Genomic DNA, 23,089 nt, shown 5'->3' with positions numbered 1-23,089 from the left:
CATTATCTCATAAGATTATAATAAATATATTCATAATACAATCAAGAAAATATTACTTACTGTCCAAGTAGTTGATTTTGTTTCCTTTGAGGGTTGTGCAAAAGATATTTCGAAGTGGTAATCACCTGGGTAATTTGTACTAAAAAATTTTTAAAAAGAAAAAAAATCTCAAATAAAATATTTTTACATTTTTTCAAAAGCATGTTTGATGTAGATTAAGCTGTTTTAATTTACTTCTCTATTATTTTATTGACTTTTCTTTAGTCTCTAGGGAACTGTGGATGGATCTTTTGCAGTAAGACTGATGCAAGAACAAACTGAAGTGTGTTGGAAAAGAATTCCAGAAAGAAGGAATGGGAAAATGGTTATTGCAAGTCCTAGGAATAGTACTGGATGGAAGCACTCCGTCGGTCACGACGAGGGTTCCGGTTGATCCGATCAATGGAACAGCCTGCTTGTGAAATTAACGTGTAAGTGGCTGAGCACTCCACAGACACGTGTACCCTTAATGTAGTTCTCGGGGATATTCAGCGTGACACAGAGAGTGACAAGGCCGGCCCTTTGAAATACAGGTACAACAGAAACAGGAAGTAAGAGTGAGAGAAAGTTGTGGTGAAAGAGTACAGCAGGGATCACCACCATCCCTGCCGGAGCTTCGTGGAGCTTTAGGTGTTTTCGCTCAATAAACACTCACAACGCCCGGTCTGGGAATCAAAACCGCGATCCTACGACCGCGAGTCCGCTGCCCTAACCACTGGGCTATTGCGCCTCCACAGGAATAGTACTATGGTCTGCTGGAAGTTATTACAAGCTTCAAGACTTGAGGAATTTTTGTTTCAATCCATGATAGTAATATTACACAAACACACTAATTCCTCAGATTTGAACCCAGCAAACCCACACAATGAGACACGCATTCAATACAAATCATTTAACTTCATTGTCATTACCACAAAACTTTCAGTTTTGCAGGGTCTCTAATAAATGTGAGAAAAAATGAATTATCTTTCAGAATACGAATTTACAGGTAGAAGAATTAGATCATTAACAGTTAAATAATTTTACCGTAATTATAATGGCACCGTAATAACATGAAATGTTCAATTCTACAAATAGTATGACAAGAGTGATGTGAATATATATATATATTTAGAAAACAAAGTTATTTTATTCCACACGGGTAGAAATATAGAAAAAAGAAGTTGAAAATGCACTGTTGAAAGACAGAAAAATATTTTTTTTTTTTTGGAATATGAGGAATATTTGAAGGATCTTGAGAATAGGAAGTTTGCTAGCGGTCCCCAGCCCCAAGTATATCCCTGTTGGGAGAATGTCTTGTTTGCTGTAGATTTTCCACGATGAGGTGATATATAATTACACATTTATTGGATGGCCATTGACTCTCAAGAGTTCCTCCGCCCTTTGACGGGTTTTGTTTTTCATCCCGCAGGGTGTCCAATAAACACCCTCCCCACCAAGCAAGCTTGGTGGGGTTGCCGGTTTAGTCGCCGACAGCCCGACCATGCAACAGGTTTTACTGGGTTACATGCTACCAGTAGCACTCGAAGTGACCTGACTCGGCAGCGAGTCATGGCCAATGAGGGTGGAAGATATTAAGCGACTAGAATCCTTCGATCACCTCTGTCTACGCCACATCCTTCGTGTCCAATGGCATCACTTTGTCTCCAACAATTCGGTGCGACACCAGTGCAGAATCACCTCCCTCCGACAAGTCATCCTAACGAGAGTGTAGTGGGTGCTTTTTACGTGCCACCAGCACAGGAGCCAGTCAGGCAGCACTTGCATCAGCTATGTTTGGATGGTGCTTTTTACGTGCTACCGGCACAGGGGCCAGTTAGGGCAAGGGGGCTGACATCGACCACCTTCGGATGGTGCATTTTACGTGCTACCAGCACAGGGGCCAGTTGGGGCAAGGGGGCTGACATCGACCACATTCGAATGGTGCATTTTACGTGCTACCGGCATGGGGAGCCAGTCAGGTAACACTGTCAACAACCCAGGCATGAATGGTGCTTATTGAGTGCCAGATATTAACCCTTTAGTGTTTAAACTGGCCAAATCCGGCCCAATATATTCTACATGTTTTATATTTGAACTAGCCATATCTAGCCTCTCACACCTAACCTACAGTGACATTCTAAAAATAAATATTCACATCATTGAAACCTCAAAGCTATAAGGTAATGCATGATTAATTCAAAACAATTAAAATAAATAAGCATTACATTTAACAGAGTAATCTGAACACTAAAGGGTTAAACAATACAAGAAAAAAGAGCCAGAGTGGATATGTTTGTCCTTTCCAACCTCAGATTTGTAGTTATAGTGTGTGGTGTAATTTACATCATCATCATCAGTGAATTCATAACAGGTTGTAAAAGCTATTAGACACAAATATAATTGTGAAGAAATTCTCTCCACACAGGAAATATGATGAATAATGTGACAATGATTGCACAGTGTTTTGATAATCAAGTACATCAAACAAAATTACACCAACATCACTGACCTATTGATATATAAATATAAACATCTTAGTATGTTACCCCATTTCTCCATCCCCCATCATATTGCTGAACTGTACATCATCATTATTAAATATTGATTTACCATTCATTTTTCCAATGCTTGTCTGGATTAAGGGCTCACATAGCATATTTCCATATAATCCTAACAAATACCATCGTTTATCAATAAAATTTAATAAATTCCTTATTATATCCTACTATATTCTTTTGGATATTCAGAATGCTCGTTAATATTTAACAACAAAAGATAAAAGGAAAAACAATGATTTTTTATATTTTTTTTATTTTATCTAGTTTCAGCTCACGAGCTGTGGCCATGCTGGGGCACCGCCGTTTTGTGTTATTTCATAATCAATTTGTTATTACAAAGAAAAATTTACAAAAAAATGGTATATGAGTTTTAATTTTATTTTATGATTACGAAATTAAAAAAGCTAAAACTCAATTTAGACAACAAAAATTAATTCAGATAAGCTGTAAAACAATAGTATAATTATCAATTGAGACAGATGTAGGCAAAATGGTAGTAATTGTTTGTATGTAATTCTCAGTAGAAAACCATCAATTATAACAGTATAACAACTAATAAATATTACAATGATCTCAGCAATTTCTATTTTTAACCCAAATAAAGCATGAAGAGAAACTGAGGGAAAAGGTTAAGAGCTTTGCTTTTCCTGATGGCTAAAGGTGTGAAATAGACCATAGATTAACAGACCGGCAGCAACAATACATTCAAACATTGGCTACTTGGTCACTAAACAGGATAGGATATAGGCCAACAGAATAAATCTATAATTTAATATAGTAGCTATCCAACTACAAGTTCAGGTCATTGTCAGATAGGTGAAGACCTATACATAGGTAACTTTTTATTCATTTTCACAAACAAATGCTGTCAGATATCTTACAAAGGAAATCAAGTCAAAACTAATCACATGTTTGAGTAAATTAAAAAAAAAAGCATTTTTTATAAGCATTATTCAAATGTCTAAAGACATGTACATGTGTCACTGTATGGATATTTTTGTATGAACATAGTACACACACAAGTATTTATGTGTGAATATATTTTATCAATGTCAATCTGAGTGCATACACAGATTTATCTATGTAGATATATTTTATGGATGTATTTTGAGTGTGTGGATGTGGAAGTGTACATACAAACACTTGTGTGTGTGTGTGAGATAGGCAGACAATGAGAGAAAATGTGTGTGTGTGTGTGTGTGTACACAATTCTGCACATCTGAAGGAACGCAGTTGTCAAAAGGAAACGTTAACTTATGTACTAATGAATCCACATAAAAAATTACAACATAAGCTGATTGTTATGCTGTCTCCTCGTTAACAAAAATATACGTGTGCATGTATAAATACACACACATACAAAGCCATTCATACAGATATACATATACAAACAGAAATAGTGTTACATTAGCAAATCAGACGCACACATATACCTATTTCTTTACTACCCACAAGGGGCTAAACACAGAGAGGACAAACAAGGACAGACAAACGGATTAAGTCGATTATATCGACCCCAGTGCGTAACTGGTACTTAATTTATCGACCCCGGAAGGATGAAAGGCAAAGTCGACATCGGCGGAATTTGAATTCAGAATGTAATGGCAGACGAAATACCTATTTCTTTACTACCCACAAGGGGCTACACATTGAAGGGATGAACAAGGACAGACAAACGGATTAAGTCGATTCTATCGACCCCAGTGCGAAACTGGTACTTAATTTATCGACCCCGAAAGGATGAAAGGCAAAGTCGGCCTCGGCGAAATTTGAACTCAGAACGTAATGGCAGACGAAATACCGCTACACATTTCGCCCAGCGTGCTAACGTTTCTGCCAGCTCGCCGCCTTGAACCACACACATATACCTATCTACACACACATCCTGTTTGAGTATACATAGATGAAAGGCAAAGTATTTTGGCCTTTTTTTTTTTTTTTTTTTTTTTTTTGGTTGATGAAAATAGCACACAACTTTCCATAGCTGAATTACATTGTTTCTTTTTAGTCCTATGCCATAATTAAGCAAGAGTAATAATGTTTAGTCATATATATATGTATACGAAATATATTTTATTATTTCAAAACACACACTAAGACAGGGTGAACAAGCAGCTAACAGGAACAATATTAAGCATTATGCTATTGCTGCTGAACACTTCACGTCAACCAGATTCAAGTAGACATTTATGTACACAGAAAAAAAAATGCCAATCAAACTGTTGGAGAGATTTCACTGGATATACCAGACTTTCATCTGTTCTATACTCATGCACAATCAACTATGTAGAGAGTACTTAGAGCACCCACAGTCAATTAAGACAGGTGTTGTTATGCAGTATGTTCTTTTTTAATTAAAGGCTCACATAGCTACAGTGAAGACAGATAAATGAAGTTAGGTCTGGACTCAATGGAATTCTGAATGGTTGGTTGGTTGGTAGCCCAGCAAAAATTACCATTTCATGACTCAGATAAAAGAGGAAAGGCTGTAACCCTATTTTTTTTGCTGTACCTCTCAGACAAGAGAGCTTAACATAATTGATGTTGAAACTGAACTTCCGTACGGAGATATCTAACAGAAAAATATCATACAGTTCTATATTTAAGAGATGAGGAATTATGTACATTATTTATATTTGACGGATATTTGTCCCCATCTTGTTTGTTGTTAACACAATGCTTCGGCTGATATACCCTCCTGCCTTCATCAGGTGTCTTGGGGAAATTTAGAACCTCAGTTCTCATTCCTAAGGTATTTTTTTGATGCTGCTGCTGCTGGTATTATTATTATTATTATTTATTTATTATTATTAATTGTTATTATTATTTATTTATTATTATTATTTATTATTATTATTATTCATTATTTTTATTATTCATTATTATTTATTATTATATTATTTATTATTATTATTTATCATATTATTTATTATTATTATTATTCAGGTCACTATCAGGAATAGAACTCAGAATCTTGGGGTTAGTAGCCTGTGCTCTTAACCAGCCCGGCATATGGCATAGTGGTTAAGATTCCAAGTTCGATTCCAGACAGTGACCTGAATAATAATAATAATAATAATAATAATAATAATAATAATAATAGCATCGAAAAAATACCTTAGGAATGATAACCCAGGTTCGAAATTTCCCCCAAGACACCTGATGAAGGCTGGAGGGTATATCAGCCAAAATGTTGTGTTAACAACAAACAAGATGAGGACAAATATCCATCAAATGTAAATAATGTAAAAGAAAAATATAAGCAAGAGACGATTCCAGAGAGCTGCAATGCTAGAACAAATGTTTAATGGGGATTGAGAAGTTAGCTAGGCTAATGGAAGTTGTGTTTAGTAGACTTAGATGAAGAACAAGAAAAAGAAAAACAGACGGCAAACACAGCACAGTAGTGTAGTAATGGCTGCATTATGTTTTTATGTTAGAGTTTACCAATCAGCTGAATTGTTAGACAGTCTAGAATGTTTGTATACATAATATATGCATCATACCAAATAGGTTAAAAGCACTGCAATGTGTGTCACACTTCAGCTTTGGAAAAGAAGTCAGTATAATCCTGAATATTGTGGCACTGAATGTTCAGTTTTCATTCATCCGTGTGCTTTGATTTACACAAACACCCATAGCAATCTATGCTATTGATATAACAACCTCTCACAACCTTTTATTTACAGAGCCACTAATCAAGATCAACAATATTTCTAGGAACTAGAGTCCAGAACTAAACAACTATAAGAGTGAAAGTAGAACCAAGCCAACCCAAACTATTACCCTGCTCCACACGTATATACATGCACAAGTGTGCGTACACACACACACACACACACACACACAGAAAAACTTACTTAGTTTAGCAACATGTGTATGACACAGTAGCACACTTGTAATATACTCTTTTACTTATTTCAGTCATTTTGACTGTGGCCATGCTGAAGCACCGCCTTTAGTCGACCAAATCGACCCCAGGACTTATTCTTTGTAAGCCTAGTACTTATTCTATTGGTCTCTTTTGCCGAACCGCTAAGTTTCGGGGATGTAAACACACCAGCATCAGTTGTCAAGCGATGTTGGGGGAACAAACACATACACAAACACACACACACACATATATATATATATATATATATATACATATATACGGCGGGCTTCTTTCAGTTTCCGCCTACCAAATCCACTCACAAGGCTTTGGTCGGCCCGAGGCTATAGTAGAAGACACTTGCCCAAGATGCCATGCAGTGGAACTGAACCCGGAACCATGTGGTTGGTAAGCAAGCTACTTACCACACAGCCACTCCTACGCCTATATGTTACTAGTTACTGAATTCACTTGTAATTTGAACAAATTTGAAATGAAAATTCTGTTACAGATTTAAGAAATGTTTGTAAGCTTTTATTCCATATCCCATTTACATGACTATGAAAATGGCAAGTTAGATGTTTCACAAAACCTAGCTAAGTTCTTAATTATTTTAGAATTTAATTGACATCTATCAATGATGAATTTCTGTTAGAAATATAGTCGAAAGGAGTTAATGATAGGTGAAATAAGATATAGTAGAATTAATTATTCCTGCAGAGAAAACACTGTTAAACCCCTGTGAATGAGTTGAACTTACAAAGCACGAGGCAATAATTCATTAGCTGATCCACTCAGCCATTTCAACTCTTGTCAGAGGGCAACAGTGCAGATCAGATTTTTAACTAATGAACTTAGAAAAGTTATAAACATCATCATCACCATTTAATGTTCGTCTTCCAAGCAGGCATGGGTTGGAAGATTTCACTGGGGACTGGCAAGCCAGGAGGCTGCACCAGGCTCGCAATACTTTAATCACTGAACTATATAACAAAACAACAATAAAAACAACTTTAAACATCAACTGTAAACAATAGAAAAATGAGATTTATTCCAAATAATTTTATGCAAGCGTTAAGTTGATAAACTAATTTGACATGTGAAGTTCCATTCCTGGTTATGAGGAAAATTTCACTGAGCATAAATAAGTTTTACAGGATATAAAGTAAGTTTCATTAGCAGTTTATTAGAAAGATGAGAATCCTGATATACAATACAGAAAACCTAATAGATTTCAGACAAGGAAGTATTCTCAGAAATGAAAAGGCCTAGCTGATTGATAAGTGAGGGTTATTTAGGATACACATATGAAGGGAGTTAACAATACAACAAGAATAGACGGCAACCTGTCAGAAATTTAACATAGAGGTACCTGTCCGCTGAAGTTCAATGGGAGCTTCTATGTCCCAATGATCTAACATTCAGAATCCAACAAAATACAGCAAGAAATGTTTCAAACTTGAAATAAAACAGTTTAAAATTTTAGACTAGGGTCCACAGCAAAGTGAATGTAAGACCTAGATGCTTTGAAGAAGCAACTTAGTTCAGAAGGCAAGAAATAATTTTGTTCATAATGCTAAAAATAAGTTTTTAAAAGATGCAATCATCATCATCCTCATCATCATTTAGTGTCCGCTTTCCATGCTGGCATGGGTTGGACGGTTCAACTGGGGTCTGGAAAGCCATAAGGCTGCACCAGACTCCAATCTGATCTGGCAATCTTTCTACAGCTGGGTGCCCTTCCTAACGCAAACCACTCCGTGAGTGTAGTGGGTGCTTTTTACGTGCCACCGGCACAGGTGCCAGACGGGGCTGGCAAACGGCCATGGTCGGATGGTGCTTTTTACGTGCCACCGAGAAAACTATTTTGTAACTTAGTGATTTAGACGACACAATGAAAATAGCATGTCCGACACGATAATCATCATGGGGGGGTCTCATGCTGGCGAGGGTTGCAATGGTCTTATGGCAACCCTTTGTCATAACCTACAAGAGGTTCAATCCCCTGAGATCAGCCTTCATTATTTCTTCCCATCTCTTTCTCTGCCACGGGTTCCTTCCATTTGTATTACTTGGTCCCCAGTTAAACCATGTTCTGTCATTCATGAACATATCCAGTGTACCAACTTTACACATCCTCCAATCAACACGCTTGGTACAGCATAATAAAATCTGTCCATTGTTTGGAGAGAATATCTATTTATTGCCAACAATATTTATTCTGAACTTTTTCCACTCTATTCTTACTCAGGCTGCAATGCTTTCAAAACACTCTAATCCTCCACTTCTATTTAGGTCAAGTACACAACAGAAGCTGTCAATTACTTCAGAGAAGCCCTCTGACCCATTGAAAGAATATATTTTATGGGCATGAAATCTTATCCTGTCAGAGTTCCTATGACCCCACTGTATCTCATATACACCCATTATTTACACATTCAGTACACTGTACAGAATTCCGGACAACTTCTTTCCTGCATATAGAAGATGGCCATTTCTCAGGTAGCAGCAATAGAGTCCTGTCTTCTATACCACTAAAACTTTTGTCGCTGTTAAATATAGTTTAAGACCATGTGATTCTAGCATTTGTTTCCACATTTGGTATTTCTTCTCGAATTCTTCAATAAATTAATTAAGGAACTGAGTATTGTTTGTTTAAAACTGCAACATTAAACTATGAGAAAGTTTAAGTTCAAGTCAAGAAGGTAGCAGAGCATCAGAGGTATTGGTGTAAACAGAATGAATAATTACATTATATAATTAAGCAAATTAGGTAACCTACATACGTTAAAGACCTACAAGAAATAGCAATCAGATTTCTATCAAATCACAATCAACCATCTTAAATAAAAAGTTCCCTTGCCATTTGCCTTGCCAATTTCTTTTTCAGTTTAGAAGTTAGATTGATATTGATGATAATCATGCACTGAATCTTTTGATCTAATTTAGGTAATGCACATACCAACTACCACTTTTTGTGGCTTTATTAGTTGTATTAAACAACAAACAAACCTCCAGCTACACAAAATGAGATCTGCCAGTAAAGAAAATTGAAAGCCATAACTTACTTAGACGGAACTGTTGGTTTTGGAGATTGGAGGCTTTCGTGAGGATAGGGTGTGGATGAAACAGGCTGAAATGAAGTAATTTAGAAGAATTAAAAAATATTATACAATGATATCTTTTTTTCTTTAAACACTAAATAATTATTTCCTAATTTGATTTCGAATGACCATCGTTATTAATTGCTACTGAGCTTCTATTTATGGGCCTAATCAGAAAAGGAAGAAAACGTCACCCACCAGGTAAAACTGATGCATCATCATGATGCTTTGCAGCAGCAGTGGGTTACTTTGCAGAAGAATTTCTACATTTGAAATTCTACCCCACCAGGTAACTTTGAGGATGTTCCACAGACATTGGTGATGGAATGTATCTAGCTTCTTGGTCATCTTTGCTTTTATTCTTCCTGTCTCATTGCTATACAGAACTGTTGGCAAGAGCAGTGCACTATATGACCAAAGTTTTATGTTAACACTGATGCATGTTGTTCCCCAGTTTTGGCACTTACAATAGACTCTAGACCCAACTTTGCCAATACTGCTGTTTGCATCACTTTCTATGCCTCCATCACAAGTGATCATACTGCGCAAGTACAAGAAATTGTTCACAATTTCCGCAACGAGCTATCATAGCAGAGTTTTCCTCCAAGTCATTCTAGACCCTACTAAAATGTGGCTTAACCCTTTCGTTACCAACCCGGCTGAAACCAGCTCTGAGTACAAATCTCTTGTTTTCATAAGTTTTGAATTAAAATCTTCCACCAAACCTTAGTTACAATTTATGTTCTTAACACTAGCTGAATGATAACTAAGTTATTTTACTAAATTCTTTGTTATATTTAAAGTAATTGAAAGAAATACAGAGCATCTCAAAATAAATACAGTAACAAAAGGGTTAAGCTCAAACATCTAAAGGTAAAAAAAAAGAGCAAGATATAGAGAGATGCATGTGAAAAATGAAAACCAAAAAAAAGACATCTCATGGCAATTAAAAATGCAGTCTTCAGGATTTAATGATATTAATCATTGCAACTGATTATCATTATAATTTAGTTTCTCAAGTATGTGTATTTAAACAACTAGAATTTTTAAACAATTTCACTTTGTATAAACATGCAAACTACAGAAGAACTTTCTGTGTAACAGTTCATATATTGTAAAGTATAATAGCCATCTCAATATGGCTAACCACTAAGGGTGGGTGTTACTGTAGCTTTTAGCCCCAGGAGATCATCGTCTCCAGCTGGCTTTAGGCACACTATCTGTGCCCTTATGGTATTTGCAAAGGGAGGTCATCCCTCTCTCGTAAGCCTAAGTGATACGCACGGACATAGTTCATATATTAGAAAAGTGAAAATACTCACTACTTCATCGTAATTACAGGTATTTCCAAGAACACTTGGCTGACAGTCATTTAAACCCAGCTGATTGTGTGACTGGCCCATTATGGGATTTAACTGAAAAAAAAGAGAAAATATACGTAAGTAACAACAATAATAATAATAACAATAATAATTAATGTAAATATTAGCAGCAATCGATAGAGTCATGGGAAATTGAAAACAAGAAGATATCACATTCATACTTTTCCTCAAATTCATTGGAAACATAGTTACAATTACAGGCTTAGTTAGATAACAGGTTACTACCATTATACACGGCTTGTCACAAAGTGATTTTATTGGTAAAGTGTATTGGCAGTCACTAACAGCCAGCTTTGGCATTTAAGTAGTCAATACTCCAATATTTCATTGTATATCAGTCATTTAACTAATAAAGCCACCTGTGAACATATAATTTACACATTACGTCTGCCAGCTCTGTCTGGCACCTGTGCGGGTGGCACGTAAAAAGCACCCACTACACTCACGGAGTGGTTGGCGTTAGGAAGGACATCCAGCCGTAGAAACACTGCCAGATCAGACTGGGCCTGAAGCAGCCTTCTGGCTTCACAGACCCCAGTTGAACCGTCCAACCCATGCTAGCATGGAAAGCGGACGTTAAATGATGATGATTACGCATATATTATTGCTTCTACCTCAGACACAAAAAAGGAAAATTGAAGTTGAAACCACCAGTTTTTGAACTTAGAATCCTGCTAAGAAAGAGGACTAAATATTTGGTCTCATCGCAGTATTTCTACCAAATCTGAGAGAACAGTTTCTTATAGTCACAGTATAGAGAGAATATATTGCAAGTTAACTTAACCCATGTACATTGCTAATATTTATCTTAAACTCAAAGACTTTAAAACATAGAGACATTGAACTAACAGTAGAAGCCAGGTTTTCTTCTAGGTCATAGTATTATCACCTCAAGGTCTAGGTTTCTACAAAAACTAACATTTGTTAATTCTAATTTGTCAAAAAGAATAGCAATCCTTTATTGCGTTAACTTGTACAGTAAAATCCATAATAGTTTCTGCTTTATAATGCCTAAGGTAAGAAGAGTGTAATTCATAACTCATGTCAGAAAGGTGATGGGGTGTGGAGAGCAGCAGCGAATGAATTTAGAGTAATTACTATGGAACTTAAATGGTTGAAAGTGACTTTATTGCAGTAACATAAGCTAAAGGAAAAGAAGGAAGGTTCATAATATAGCCGTCTTTGAAAAGAAAGACTAAATTAATGATGTTACATAGTGTGTAACTTTACAAGTAGCAACAAACATACTAGGTGTAACAACTAGGTCTTACGAAAGAGTAAATTTTTCTTGTAACGACTATCTGGTTCGAGTGTTGAAACATGAAAATATACTGCAATTAGAGTTTTAAAAAAAAAGGTGCCTCAATAGTTGGCCAAGGTTGGAGAGTATTACTGAATGAAACAGGGATCTTTTCGGTTTGAACGGCAGTTTTTAACATAATTTCTAGGTAACTAAAAAATTTTAAACTTCATATACTGGTAGAATGTGTTTATAAAACATCTTTTTCTCTTGGCTTTATTGAGAAAATTCTATAGTTTGTAAGATATTTGGTCTTTAATTTCTTGCGTTTCGGCAATTTCAACCAATCAATGACCGTCTATTGAGGTGAAAACATTCTATGCCATATGAATATGTCCCTCGTTTAAGAAACAGATTGGGTTTATTTACATTTGTAAAGAAAAAAAGATACTCTTCCCCCCACCCCTAACCCTAAATCTAAAATAGATTGAAATGCAATAGATCGATACTAGGGTCATAATTTTGGGTGACAGTTTCATATGACACCGCTAGAAAAAACTGCCGTTTTTTTGCATTTCAATCTATTTTAGATTTAGGGTTAGTTAGGATTGGTTAGGGTTAGGGGTGGGGGGAAGGGTATCTCACTGAATATTAGTAATGAATGACACTGCTTGTATGACAGGGACACTTGTTTACAACTATAATACACTGTCAAGACAAGGTAACATAAATATACACATAGTCTTTTTTCAACTTCTGTCTACTAATTCCACTCACAAAGCTTTGGTCAACCCGAGGCTATAGTAGAAGACACTTGCCCAAAGTGCCATGCAGTGGGACTGAACCCAGAATCATGTGGTTGGGAAGCAAACATCTTAACCACACTGTCAAGCCTGTACTTATATTCTGAGTGGAATTTGGTGAACAAAAATTGTGCAGAAGTAGGTCATATATATGCATACATGTGCATGTGCCGTTCACCAAGGTAAATGTTGGCAAAAAAAACCCTTATAACCACCTGGTGCTTTCAAACAAAAATACCCTTGGGTATTTGTTTCATCTGCGTTGCAAACACTTTCTAGGTGCTCTCATCCGTCTTAAATGTAGTGATCTAATGAGTGACACATTGAAAACAAAACCCCTGACCTAGGATGCTATTGTTCACAAAAAATATACAAAATGAAGCACCATCCGAACATGGCTGATGCCAGCGCTGCCTTGACTGGCTTCTGTGCTGGTGGCACGTAAAAAGTACCAACCAAACGTGGCTGATGCCAGCGCCGCCTTGACTGGCTTCTGTGCCGGTGGCACGTAAAAAGTACCAACCAAACGTGGCTGATGCCAGCGCCGCCTTGACTGGCTTCTGTGCCGGTGGTACGTAAAAAGCACCAACCGATCATGGCCGCTGCCAGACTCCCCTGGCACCTGTGCCGGTGGCACGTAAAAAGCACCCACTACACTCACGGAGTGGTTGACGTTAGGAAGGGCATCCAGCTGTAGAATCACTGCCAGATCAGACTGGTGCCTGGTGCAGCCTCCTGGCTTCCCAGATCCCTGGTCGAACCGTCCAACCCGTGCTAGCACAGAAAACGGACGTTAAATGATGATGATGAAATAATTATTATGAAGTAAATAGTTGCAATAAATTTAAGGAAAGCCAAACAGTGAACATCAAAGAACATAATTATTGTAGTAGTAGTAGTAGCAAAATGGAATGAATATACATTTGTTAGTCAAAAATATAATTGTGCTTGAATAGAAGTTAGTACATTTTAGTAAGCTGCAGCATTTTACAGTTGGAAAAATTTTAGAATTTGTATTCAGATAAAATGTCCCTATGGAAATGTTTGAACTGGTGGGTTATATACATAGTGTTATATACAATGTCTTGTATATAAAACTGTAAACAGTCAATGAAAGTGGAGTATTATAATTGTTTCAATGTTAAAACACAAAGTTACTGATCTAGGGAAAATATTACTAACCTTTGCTAAAACCAACTAAAGTAATGCTTAAAGGGACAAAGAAATATAGCTCAATTTAGTTTATTTGTTTCTGTGTTAACAATAACCTGGTGACTGAAGTCTTTTACTTGTTCAACATTAGATACATTTCAGAAAATTCAGATTTTTTTTTTTTAGTTACCTATATAACAATTTACCTCAAATCTAACCCTAATCTTCTCATAATATTTCTAATGAGACATACTACCTATGTGCTTAAATTAATTTTGTAAATTATCCGGAGCTGGTGTAGATTTAATAAAATAGCTTCCTTTAGGTCAGTATTTGGAATGTAACATTATAAATGGTTCTTATAAGAAACTATGATGGAAGATTTAAATATTTAAAATTAGTGAAGTTTTCATTGTAATAACAAAGAATCATATAATCATATGTAGATAGGTACCAAAAGAGCTGAACATTATTGTTAATCCAAACATGAAAGCACAAAAAAACACAACAACACGAAGACGTGGAACAAATATAGTATTATTGGACACTCAGGAAAGAAGGAGGGTTTAACGTTTTGAGCGGAGCTCTTTGTCGGAAACATAGGAGAAGAAAAGATCCAAAGAAAGGAAGACAGAGGAAAAAAAATCGCGGTCACATTTTGAACATTATTGTACTGTATTGTTTATAGTTTTCAGTTTTTCTTCCTAAAACTTTTTTTTAAATGTATACATCAACAGTTTATATACATAAGAACTTAAGAGAATTAAATGTCTTGATACACATTCTTCAATCCAAACCCTTTGAGATGAATTCTATCTCAGTCACCCTCTATAATTGCCAATACAAGTTTTTCAAGCTAATTAGAACTAATCAATTTTTATTAACGAAAACATCAGGAAAAATATAAAGATGTTACTTTTACATAAAGGTCTCACAATGATAAACAGCAGCTTCAGTATCACGTGTGCTACACACAAATCTCAGACTGATAGCCTATGTCACATGGACAGAATAAGTACATAAAATATTGTTAGTTTTTATAATTTTTTAAAATTTGGTTTTTCCATGAACAGGTATTTTATTGACACAGCATGAAATTTAGACTGTAAAAATATATTCTAAAATTAATTAGAATTTACTAAAAAAAAAAAAACTACCAAAAGATAATTTTTATTTTATCAATAAATGTAAATATATATATATGTATATATATATATATGAAACAAATAAAAAATTCATGAAAAACATTTATCACTATTCAATCACTATAGTAATAGTTGTGCTGACAAGCTACACATGTTTTTGTTTACACTTAAAACCACCTCAAGTGAAAGAGCGCAATAAAACTGTGACTTGATTGAAACTGCTTTAAACTGCTCCAAAAATTTTTCACAAATTAATAGTCGTATAGTCATTTTTAATGATATATTCTAATTAGTAAGAATTGTGATGCATTAAGAAACTGATAAAAAGTTACTTTACCGCTACGGATATCACAAGAGAAATGCATACGAACGACAGATAAGTACGTATCTAAAATATTAGTAAATAATTCCGTTTACTAAACATTGCAGAACAAAAACATAATTAATAAAACTGTTACTTTTCTTTTTTGTTATGGTGATATTTTATGAAATGATGAATAAAAAAAGAGAATGAGAGAGCTAAAAGCTTTTAAGAAGATATCAATAATGTAATATGAAAATATTACAATAATCAATTATTTAACAGCTACTTTTTTCACATGATTACAGTAATGTGAGTGTTAATAACTACTTTTCTCTCATTTAACATAATTACATATTTGAGAAAATAGAAAAAGCACAGAAATTTTCAAAACAGAATTAGCCTATCACTTGTAACCGTTTTTTTTATTATTATTAGTTTTCTTTCTACTTACCGGATAAGTTGTAAACCCCCTTCTTTCAACCTTGATCATTATAAATATATATACACACACACATATATATATATATGCAAACAGATAAAATAGTTCCAGAATAAAACCCTACAAAATTAACTAGATTAAGAAGTTAAAATTCCAATTCTAGTGTTGTGGAGAAAAACATCTTAATAAATATAGTATATATTATAATGACTAACAGTATGAAGAACAAGTTGTATCATGTTAAATAGCCACAAATAAAAAGAATATGCCTGAACTTGTTAGCTGGTCACTACGAATATGTTGGCTATAGCTACTAATGAGAGAAAAACAATATAAATGACAAAGTGAAATGTAAGAGAAAGTGACAAAATAAAGTTGACTGGCAGGACTTCATTCTTGGACAAACCAAAACATCAATAACAAATCAAGGCAATGAAAGAATCAACTTGTAGAAAAGGGTCATAAATTTACAAACAGCAAATGACCTCTTTCATATTCAACTTCAAATACTTAAACGATATGTATGTATATATATAAATATATATACTTTATTTAAAGGCAGCAGAAATACAACAAAAGCTGTTACTCGGAGTTTCACGTTCCCGTTCGTCGGACAGTTTTGTTTAACAAATAAAGCATATTACTCTACCTCTGGTATTTGAGTACTCTTTTTTCCACTTTGTTTCACATTTATGTGCTTACTCCGGTGAGTATATATATATATATATTATATATATATATTCAGTAAAAGCAATTAAGATTCAAGAGAGTTCCAATTAATTCACATGAATGCGGTACTTATGTGTGTATATATATATACATATATATACACACACATATATACAGACACACACATCAAATAACATTATCAGATTTTAAAACAATTTATAAAAATGTATAATTAGTTTATCGTTTTAGAATTTCCAAAATGTTATTTATCAGAAAATTATGTTGAATAAAAAGAATGTACTAAGATTGAGTTTAGGAAAAAAAGGTTCTGTTATATACTGCACCAATTGATCACAGCGGCAAACAATAGATAGTGGACAAAACAATAAATAATAAATTAGTAATTAAAAATATATATGATAGCCTATAGAAAAAGGGGGGATATAGATCTTTGTTTATGGCTAACCAAACAGAGAACAATCCAACCTTTATTTTACCCAAACAGAGGTTTCTTTACTGCTAACAATAATCAATCAGGAAAACTATACTGTTTTAATGAAAGACTTACTCAGAGATAATTATTTAATTAATGTTATTGTGATAATAATCATGGTGTTAAAATATATATAGAAAATAGGACTTATCTACTTCTTTAATTTAGCAATACATTCACTTGGAAAATATTTTACACTGCTAACATTTTCATTTTTTTTTTTAAACACATTTTAAACTCTCGTGTGTCTTTTGGTTAATCAGTGCAATGTAAGCTAAGATGGAACTCAAAAACTTACAGAAGGATTTCAACAACTTTAACCACTACGCCATGGAGAAATAGTACAAATTGGCAACTTTGTCTATTGAAAGCATAATCAGAAAAACAGGTAAAAATCACATGCAAAAATGGACCATTCAAAAGTTACAAAGTCTGATAAGGAAAGAAAACAAACTCAAAAGACTGAAATGGTTGTTAAAGAAAAATTGAAGGGGTTTGATCCAGTTAATAACAAAGCCAAATTAACATTTTAAAAAATGTAACACCAAAATTAATAAATTATTTAAAGCTAATCAAATTTTTAGTGATTAATGAAATGTTATTAAATGAAAATTCGAACTGATCAAATAAAATTCATATTTAAATGTTAAATAATATTTTTGTGGCAAATTCATTGAAATTCTTTCTCTCACTCAGAACCTTAATTTTCCCTCCAATTTTTCTTGATCTTCCTCTCCAACTGCTCCCAGCTCCAACCAGATCTTCTTTCCTCTTCCCGGTCCCATCACTAGGGAGTTCTTTGACAGTCCTCACTTGTACCCTAGGAGTTTTATCTGAGGGTCTGCAAGGCAAAGTTGTGCTGGAGTCCCCTAAGGTCTATTAAGTTTGCTCACCAAAAACTATGTTGCTGATTTCCACTGGATTCCAAGCAACTTCCAAATATCGCAACACCTTAGCCCCATAACAATGGAACTGACTTCAAATTTGAACTGCAGACCTTAGTGTCCCTGGGATGAGCCTCAACTTCCAAATATTATCCAGCAGTAGGAACGCACACTTTGCCAATTTTGGCTTTAACATCAATAATAGTATCAATGGTCTGGTTGACGATCAAACCCAGGCACATAAAAAGCTTGAATGAATATCCTACAAAGTTCTCCATAATGGAAAATTGTGAAGGAATCTCAGTGAAAACCGCAGTCTACCAAACTGTCTCAACCTCTTTGTTGTTCTTGACAGTATCAATTACATTATAGAGAACATTACAGCAGACAGGAGAAGTGGAAATTCAATGGACCTTATAAAAACAGCTTGAAACACCTTGTTTATGCAAATGATCTTATACTGCTGTCTCATAGTCTATGGCCAGATGCAAAAGACATCATCTCTCAAATCATTGATATTAGTTTTATTAAAAAGAATGGAACAGTAGTTGGTGTAAATGCTGTAGCTTACCTATGGTCAAAGAAGTTCTAACCAAGAACATACTATCTTTTTTTTTCTTCAGACAGTCTATTATAAAGAACATTATCAAATATGGTCTTCCTTCTTTAAGACAGCAATGTATGATTTGAGAGACTTGTCTGTTACTTTTAGAGACTGATCAGCAATATCTAAATTCACTCATCTGAAGACAGATATTTGTATATGAATTCATGCTTCAATGTTACATCACAAGGTGGTGAGCAGGCAGAACCATTAGTACACCAGGCCTAGTGGCAGTTTGTTTGTCTGTCAGCACATTCTGAGTTCAAATTCTGCCGATGATGACTTTGCATTTCATCCTTTTGGGGTCGATAAAATAAGTATGAGTAGAGCACTGGGAGGGATGTAACCAGCTTAGCCCCTTCCCCAAAGCTGCTAGCCTTGTGCCAAAATTTGAAACCAATATTATATTACAACACTTATTGGCGTTAGGAAGGGCATCCAGCCGTAGAAACATTGCCAGATCAGACTGGGCCTGGTGCAGCCTTCTGGCTTCCCAGACCCCAGTTGAAACGTCCAACCCATGCCAGCATGGAAAGCGGATGCTAAACGATGATGATGATGATTTCCATCTCCACTTATCCAGTCTATCTTCTAATTTTCAAAAGAGGGCTAGAAAAGGTTCCAGGAACACTAACCAAGTTAAAAATGAAGTATTCTTTCTATGAAACCATGTCAGGTTTAATGCATAATGATATCATTATAAGAGGAAAAAGTATTTGAAACTGAGTAAAAAAAAAAAAAAATAACCAGATATCCAAAAGGATTGCTCAAGGTATGCAGGAGAGAGAATTCAGGAGGCAAAAAAAATCCATATTATCCATTGTGGAAGGAAATATTGCAAAAAATAGTCCAAATATAAAACACTGGGAAGAAATAATTAGGCCAGATGTGAAAACACTGAGCTGTACATAGCATAAGGTTAGAGGAACGCGGAGAAAGATTGTTTGCAGACCCTCTACTAATGCCAACATGGAAAACAAGATATTAAAATTCATCAAGTATTAATTTACGTAACACGATAGCATTTTTGCCGTTGTTTCTGTGGTCATTGTAGTTGATTGAATGAAATATTGAATTATTGGCTTACAACCCATGAATTCAAATGGCTTGTTAGACTTGTGAGCTGTTCCTAAAGAGTTCACTTAACTAGCTTCATGCCTCTACTACTCAAGTAAATCTGGCTAGGGTCTCCTTAACAACGGCCGTTGGTGTCAATAACAGAGTACATGTTTGAAATAAATTGTATATTTGTGTAGTACGTGTTATAGTAATTTACTTAAATACGCTATATCAGCAGAAAGCTAACATTGATTTTTTTCTGTAACATTATTAACGTGCATTTTTTTATTTCATAAGAGATGTTTTCACAACTAAATATGCATAATACTCGTTAACCACCATATCGGAATATTCGTGTTTGCTATTTTCCACATTTCCATACTGCACCGAGCCAGTACATATTTCTAGTTTATGAGACATGAAGTAGATGAACAACAAATCTCCAAATTTAAATACTTATTTCTTTACTACCCACAAGGGGCTAAACACAGAGGGAACAAACAAGGACAGACAAACGGATTAAGTCGATTATATCGACCCCAGTGCGTAACTGGTACTTATTTAATCAACCCCGAAAGGATGAAAGGCAAAGTCAACCTCAGTGGAATTTGAACTCAGAACGTAACGGCAGACGAAATACCGCTAAGCATTTCGCCCGACGTGCTAACGTTTCTGCCAGCTCGCCTCCAAATTTAAATACCAGTCAAGAGAGAGTACAACAGTTCAAATAACAGGGGGAGTTTCTTTTGCTATACCTGTCACTGTGGGCTTACACAGAAATCAAAGCAGACAACTTAATTACCTAAATTAAAAGGTTTCGTTAACTACCAACAGCTATTTTAACAATGAAAAGTATTTGCTAGTTGTAATTAGAAAGTAGTTCAAAATCATTTAATCACTAACGTTTTCTCCAGTAGAATGTTTAAGTATATTAATCAATATAACGTATTATGCTACTGAAATTTTAATCCAATTATAGTGGGAAGCTTTCAAGTTAGCCACTTCCAGTTTAATCCAGTTCTGCTTACAATCAGAATCAAGCCAATGACCTCTTAAAAGTGTTGAACATTTTTTATTGTGTATTCAATTAATTAAATACACACAGGCAGCTTACAGTTTAAGAGAAGAAATTTACAAAAGAAAAGAATTTAAAGTTCCTTTGTAGAATATCATAAATATAGTAATGCATGATACCTACAAGTTCTACAAATAAAGTGTAATTAATTAATGTTTAGTGATTGTTTAACCCTTTCGATATCAACCTGGCTGAAACCGGCTCTGGCTTTGGGTACAAATGTCTTGTTTTCATAAGTTTTGAATTAAAATCTTCCACCAAACCATAGTCACAATTTAATTCCTAACACTAGCTTAATGATAACTAAGTTATTTTACTAAATTCTTGGTTATATTTAAAGTAATTGAAAGAAACACAAAGCATCTCAAAATAAATACAGTAACGAAAGGGTTAATATTGGTTTCAAATTTTGGCACAAGGCTAGCAATTTCAGGGGGAGGAGATAATTGATTACATTGGCTCCAGTGTTCAGCTGGTACTTATTTTATCAACCCCAAAAGGATAAAAGGCAAGGTTGGCCTCAGCAGAATTTGAACTCAGAACTCAAGATGAACGAAATGCCACTTGGCATTTTGCCAAGTGTGCTAAAGATTCTGCCATTTTGCCTCTTATGTTGGTTGTTTATTATTAAAATGAATTTACAACAAACTTCTTTTTTTTTAATATTTACAGAGTCAAATGAATTTAACCAATTGTAAGATAAACTAGATATTGTCTTCTCTAGCAATAAATTTATAGTCAGATAGGAAAATTATGGGAAGACAGGTGATGTTATGACAAGCATTAAGTAGCAAAATTTAATACACCTAGATGTAAAATTTGAAAAACTTCATGATATTCAAAATGAAATGAAAAATATGATAAGCAGAGAGATATAGAAGTCAACCACAGGATTATTTAAAATGATTCCCTCCTGTTCATCATCATCAGTTAATATCCATGCTGGCAAGGGTTGGAATTTTACAGGAGATGGTGAGCCAGAAGACTATGCCAAGCTCCAATGTCTGCTTTGGTGTTGTTTCTACAGCTGAATGCCCTTCTTAACACCAAGTAACACATACATACTTCCCTCAGATAATTCTCAGTTTCAATAGACCATAAGCCATCTAATACTTTTTCTATATTGAAATTCAAACATATTGTTCACAAGAAATTACTAATATTTTCCTTACATAGAATATAAATCATATATTTATGACCAAGGAACCCTCTACATGACAGCTTGACCTGCCAGAAATAGTAGCCAAATTTCCCTTAAATTACATCCTACCTTTCTGAAAAAAAGTACATCAGTCGTCGATGACTTTAAAAAAGATGGAATGGTCACTTAAAAACCTGAGCTCTGAATAGACATTACTCAATGTGTGTGTGTGTGCATTTGCACATGCATGCGCATTTTTAATTAAGAAACATCAACATCTTACAAATTCTATAAATTAGGTAATAGAAGTAGGATATAAGGTTTCTTTTGCGTTAACATAACTCTTTACCAAAGAGACTTCTACATAACAGTCAGGACATTTACATTAAGAAAAAAATAACATATGAAGTTAATTACTTTTTAATTAAATAATTTCGTCCAAACTGGGATTCTTATGAGAATATGTTCCATAAAATAATTAAAACTGCCGAGATAAATTAAACTATTCTATTAATTTATCTGTACAACATGCCACTTTAAATATCTATTCATGTATCCTAATTATAATAGATAATATAAAAGTATTATAAAGACGTATATTTAACAGCCAAATAAATACAATGGAATAACCATCTGAAAGAAGATTATTAGCAAATATAAGCCACTTACACATATAATAGAAATCAAAATGTGTATGAAAATAACAAATTGCTGAATTAGAGATCTATGTTTCTGGTTTGCTGACTAAAAGCAATGCAAATATGTCAACAAAGAATTCCGAGAACAAACAAAGAACGCACAAAAAAAAAAAAAAAGACAGTAGTAACATACAATAAGAATGGCCAAACATAAAAATATAAGATTGATTTTTATAAGCATTTATAATCTATATTAGAAGATAATTTAGGTTTGGTGTCATACGAGTGAGCTTTTAATGACGTGCATAAGCTAAGCCAAGTTATATAGATAATAGGCAAATGGCTCCTTCAAAAGATAAAAGTCTTGTTTCCAATGATGCTAATATTCCAACAAAAGAAAAGATTTTGTCTTGTTAGAAAAGAGACAGTAGACGATGTTGTAAATGATAGACATTCATAGTGATTTGCTATCTTTGGATTACGAATAAAAGACACATTAAAAGGAAA

At 34.5% G+C, this 23,089-nt stretch overlaps 1 protein-coding gene across 7 annotated transcripts in view; it reads right to left on the bottom strand.

Annotated features, from left to right (window-relative positions):
* The window catches only part of LOC115217849 (cellular tumor antigen p53), a 229,632-nt gene that overhangs the window by 29,282 nt on the left and 177,261 nt on the right, over positions 1–23,089 (bottom strand). For all 7 annotated transcript variants that reach the window (XM_029787548.2, XM_029787551.2, XM_036507799.1 and 4 more), the window contains 3 exons: positions 10,877–10,969; positions 9,519–9,583; positions 61–139 (listed from right to left, as the gene is read on the bottom strand). In XM_029787548.2, the coding sequence (XP_029643408.2) occupies positions 61–139; positions 9,519–9,583; positions 10,877–10,969 (237 nt within the window). The remainder of the gene's footprint in view (positions 1–60; positions 140–9,518; positions 9,584–10,876; positions 10,970–23,089) is intronic.

Source organism: Octopus sinensis, linkage group LG12 (assembly GCF_006345805.1).
Source record: "Octopus sinensis linkage group LG12, ASM634580v1, whole genome shotgun sequence".
NCBI lineage: Eukaryota > Metazoa > Mollusca > Cephalopoda > Octopoda > Octopodidae > Octopus > Octopus sinensis.
The sequence above is the reverse complement of the archived record's forward strand: the minus strand, read 5'-3'. Positions and strand labels throughout refer to the sequence as shown.